We start from the raw sequence: 4,589 nt of genomic DNA, 5'->3' as shown, positions 1-4,589 counted from the left end.
TTCGGTTTCGTTTTTTTTGTTTGAGAGTCGGTAGGCCAATTTTGTTTTTAGTCCTACCTTAGCCTTAAGGGGGGAGGAGTGTGGGGACCACGTGTTTCCCGTCTCCCTATCTAGGCCTAGCACAAGCAGGCCGTGGGAGCGTTATGGCGACGTCATCCCGGATACGGGGGTAAGGCCGCATTCCTCGAAGAGGGCGTGTCTTCCCTCGCCCTTTTGGGTGAAAGTGCCTCCGGCGCACCCTTCGGAAATGATTGTGGACGCGGCCCATCTGCGGGATAAGCCACACTACCTACCCCGGGCGCGTCCACTTTCCGCTGGCTAGATAACCGGCCGCGAACGGCGGCCCGGACTCTCGTCGGGGAAGGCTCTGGGCCACGGAGCCTCGTTCTTTTTGGAGCTTTCCCCTCTCCGCGAATCTGCCTAATGCGGCAGCGTGGGCCCCCTTCAGGTGAATCTGTCTAATGCGACAGCGCCGACCCTTTTCCGTTCTTTTCTTTTATTAGTTTGGCCGACGGGCACAGCGTGGTGGCACAACAGCCAAATAAACCCGCTTCTTCAGTATCTTTGTGTTTTGGAGTGAATCCTCTCCTCGGAGTCCACGGCAGCCTCCGGACGGACCCGGCCGTAGCAGTCCTCAACATCGAGCTGCGGAGTGGGATCGACCTCGTGGTGCAGTAAGGCAAGTCCAATCCCACAACATATAGAAACATCAGCTTTGTAAAATGAAATAGTGTCCATCCTTCCCTCTCCCATTCCCTCAGCCTCCGGTATACAGAGTCCACGATAAGCGCCCCAAGTGGCCTGTCCAGTAACGTGACTATTCTTATCAGCTTTCATATATAAGCCTCCCTTCTTTTGCTCGTCGGGTCGTCTAGGGCGCCCTCAGTCCACACGCAAGCATGGAGTGCTACGGAGGTAAGCGAAATGTTTCGAAAATAAATCTGCTAATTCAAAAACTCTCGTCTGATGCGCTTAACCTTCAGCAAATGTACAGCTGACGGTTATGAAATTGGACACTCACAGCCCGATTGAAAAATGGCGGGGTCGGCGCGGCGTGGGGTGTTCGATTTGTGACAGCCTGGCTCTTTTTCCTCTCAATCCACGGTTTCTGTCTTGAGATCAAAATGTCCCTCATGATCAAGCCATCGAGAAATATCTGGAAGCATGTTAACAGAAGCACATGTATCAGTACCGTACTCGCGGGCAGCTTTCTGTGGCTATGCAGTCAAAGCTATGAGCGCACGGACACTCGCGCACCAATTGAGCGCCGGTCAAAGCTGCGCATGCGCGCTCTTCTCTACTTCTGAAATGCCGCAGGAAGTTGTCCGCGTGTATAGAAACTTGCTGTTTAATACGAATAAGCATTTGTTCCTTCGCGTATTCTACCTGACGTCCGTTAAACAAGTATGTCATGCTCTTCGCACCCCGTAAATATAGACTACACGTGAAACGGCGGGGAACCTTTGGCAGGTGCCCATACAGCATAGGGCGCAACAACGCCCGAGTCAAAAGTCGGAAGCAAGTTTCGAAGCAGTTCAATGCACGGGTGGTGTTCTTCAGTGGCATCGCACTCTGACATGCAGACGTGTAGGTGTCAGAGCAGTCAATCTGCGCCACATAGAATTTGATCATATGGTACGATATGTCTAGAACAGTTCCGACAATATCTGAAACCTCATATGCAGGAGAGAGAGGCGGGGAAGAGTGCCGCTCAAAAACGGAATGTCCAGCAATAAGTATACGCGGCGTAAGCTAGGTATTTTCGCTCCATTTATTGAAACTGAGCGCGTTGGGTGAATAGATACGAATTCTTAAATGGATAAAGCACCGGGGGACAAAAAAGAGTCCCGTTTCCGTACCCGTCCTCGATGTTTTATCCTATCAAGTATCGTTTCGCTCCATTCTGCACTCCTGCAGCAGACGCCTTATTCCTTCAACGTGATGTCGTGCCCAGCTTGCCGCCTAAAGCGAGGAACGCAACCCACAGAGAAGACGCGAGTTGATGCAAAGAGGGCCAAGAGACCTTGTAGGTCCGTGGCCGGGACTTGCTCTAGGCTCAGGGAAGCAATCAAGCTATACTTGGGGACAAACTTTACTGGCATTTCCGAAGAAGTGAAGACCGCGTGAGCACAGCTCTCATCGACGCTCAATGCTCCCGAGCGCACGGGTACCCATATATCTTTGACTTCATTGCGGGCCCACGTCTTCCCGCGGGCCCACGTTTGACCGCTCTCTCGTTCTCTCGCAGCAAACACGTACAAGCCAGTGTGCGAATGGGTGATCTGCCTCGAGGATCGTATTCCCTACCACGCCGTGCCTGGCGGAGAAGACAGCGGAGAGACTATCTACATTGGTCGTGCCGTCCACAACGGTAGCGTCATCCCGGGCAAGGTGGTGCCGTCCCACAAATGCTGCTACGTGTCCGACGACGGCGCCGAGCATAGCCACCATGAGTACCAGGTGCCCGTGTTTCGAGCCATGCTACCGTTCACGTTGCCAGAGCTTAAGAGCCCTGTGTGTCCCCAATAATAAGTCACAATGAAAAAAAAAAAAAAAAAGTCTGTAAAGACAGAAGATTGCATGCCACCCACTTTGTCATGTAGAATACCAGCTTTCACTTATAGTTTTTTTTTTTAAGTCGTGGTGCTGGGTTCAAATGCAGTGTACACGTTTTTTTTTTTTTTTTTTTCCTGGTCTTGTCTGGCACATCATCAGGGGCCCTAAACTCGTCAAACACAAAGTTGGATGCGATAGTTCGCGGAGCGCGCCGATTGGATGCCGGCGACAAAATCGCGAAGTCATCGTCGTGATAGTTCAATCGATGCGCTCCATGAACTTCGACCCCAACTTTGTGTTTGACGAGTTTAGAGTGCCAGAAGGTGCCCATTCTTCGATCTTTTTTTTCGTGCTCAAATAAATGATAAAAGTACAAAAATCGAGTCTTACAGTACCATCCAAGAGAAGATAGTTTACGTTTGTATTAAAAATGATAATAATATCCTTCTTTATTTTCTGCCTTTAAATATGAAACAATGTACTAAGAAAGGTGTTCGACCTGCGGAACTTTACTTTGTATATTCCATTTCACAAGTGAAGTCCACTTTAATAAACTAGAGGGGCGGGTGGTGTTGGATTTTTAACAAAAAAAGTATATTGCGTTGCTGTAAAACTGTAGCGGAAACGAAATATGTATGTACGTAAATTTGATTGACACGCAAACGCTCGCGCAATTCAGTGATTTATACCTCCACCCAAATTCTCTCGAAACTCCTCACTTGTGGTCGTTACCGCGAGCTTAACATCTGTAAAGAAAAACATCAGCGATAGAGTAAACCGAACGTGGTGGAGGCTCACCACCAGCAGGCGCTCAACCACAGATAGGGCAATCAGCTGATACGCATGTAGTTACTGATGCAAGCCGTGGGTAAAACAATTTATGATATGTGAAAAAAAAAAAAAAAAACTATGACAGTATCTGAAGAACAAGTGAATGTTCGCGTTCAACAAACACTCAATTGAGTTGTAGCAGTTTTAGTTCTAGTGAAGACGCCCTCTTTGTCACGAGATTTCATCGTCACGCTCGGCTTTATCTTAATTTAGAGCTGCAGCGAAGGCTACTGGCTCGCACAAACTCTGGAAAGGCGTTGGTTTTTATCGGCCATTCGCGCCATGAATGCAGCTCTTGGAGCTAAGATCTCGTGCTCATTGTGTGCGTGAGTGCTCGACTTGGGTAGGCATACTGGAAGCAACAGTCTCAAATAAAAGCATTGCCAAGGCTGGAGCGAGCGATCCCATGAGACATGATTTTCACGTGTCACTCGGCTTTAGCGCATAACTTATAATCAGGCTGGCTTAAATAAGATGCTGCTTCGAGCGAGCCAGCCCTCTATGCAAGCATGAGAATTCCCACATTGCCCTTGGGGAGGATTGGATAAACAAAAGCACGTGTCCACGCTATTGAATCTGACACTCGAGGGCCTTAGCTACGGTGTATGATATGTCGTGGCCATAGCACTAAAGTTCCAAGTCTTGCTTCCATTTTTCTTTGCACGTGTTCAGGCCCTTGTCACGGAGAGCAGCCAGTTCGACTGGATCCCAGCCTCCGACGGATCCCTGCCCACCGGCGCTGTTCAAGGCGGCTCGTGCGCGACCGGCGAGCTTCTTTACATCGGTCGGACGTACCACGAGGGCACCCTGACTATCGGAAAGATCCATCCGTCCCACGGCTGCCTCTACATTCCCTACGGCGGTGAAGAGCACTGCTACCGGGGCTACGAAGTGCTTGTTTGCAAGACCGTCAACTTTTGAGCATTGATGGAGAGGCCCCAGAACTGGCCAAGGTAGCGGTTGGATGAACTAGCACAGTGGCTCAGATGGCATTCTCTTTTCAAAGTCTACGAGGTGGAGGATCACCGAGACACAAGGACTAATAAGCTTTTCAGTTCAGTTTATGTCGCTGTTTGTGGGTTTAATAAAGCGCATGTGTAGCACCTAGTTGCTTCAAAGTTGCGGTAGGGGAAGGCTTCCGAACGAGGCTCATCCCGATTTATTCATTTCGCCTGCAGGTTGCCCGCTAGTCGCTCTGGCGA

General features: G+C 49.7%; 1 protein-coding gene across 2 annotated transcripts; it reads left to right on the top strand.

Moving 5' to 3' along the window:
• Positions 1–866: 866 nt before the first annotated feature.
• On the top strand, positions 867–4,589 carry LOC120837455 (natterin-3-like). Of its 2 annotated transcripts, XM_042287508.1 has the most exons (4): positions 867–915; positions 2,249–2,460; positions 4,060–4,340; positions 4,566–4,589. In XM_042287508.1, the coding sequence occupies exons 1-3, from the start codon at positions 900–902 to the stop codon at positions 4,306–4,308; spliced, it is 477 nt and encodes a 158-aa protein (XP_042143442.1). In that variant the 5' UTR covers positions 867–899; the 3' UTR covers positions 4,309–4,340; positions 4,566–4,589. The 2 variants fall into 2 exon arrangements, with proteins under 2 accessions (XP_042143442.1, XP_040062768.1); XM_040206834.3 differs by lacking the exon at positions 4,566–4,589 and having other exon boundaries at positions 4,060–4,492.

Source organism: Ixodes scapularis, unplaced genomic scaffold (genome assembly GCF_016920785.2).
Source record: "Ixodes scapularis isolate PalLabHiFi unplaced genomic scaffold, ASM1692078v2 PGA_scaffold9__187_contigs__length_104089568, whole genome shotgun sequence".
Classification (NCBI taxonomy): Eukaryota; Metazoa; Arthropoda; class Arachnida; order Ixodida; family Ixodidae; genus Ixodes; species Ixodes scapularis.
The sequence above is the reverse complement of the archived record's forward strand: the minus strand, read 5'-3'. Positions and strand labels throughout refer to the sequence as shown.

Coding starts and splice junctions, on each gene's coding strand:
- LOC120837455 (XM_042287508.1), top strand. Junction 2,461..4,059: donor ATAGCCACCATGAGTACCAG/GTGCCCGTGTTT, acceptor GCACGTGTTCAG/GCCCTTGTCACGGAGAGCAG.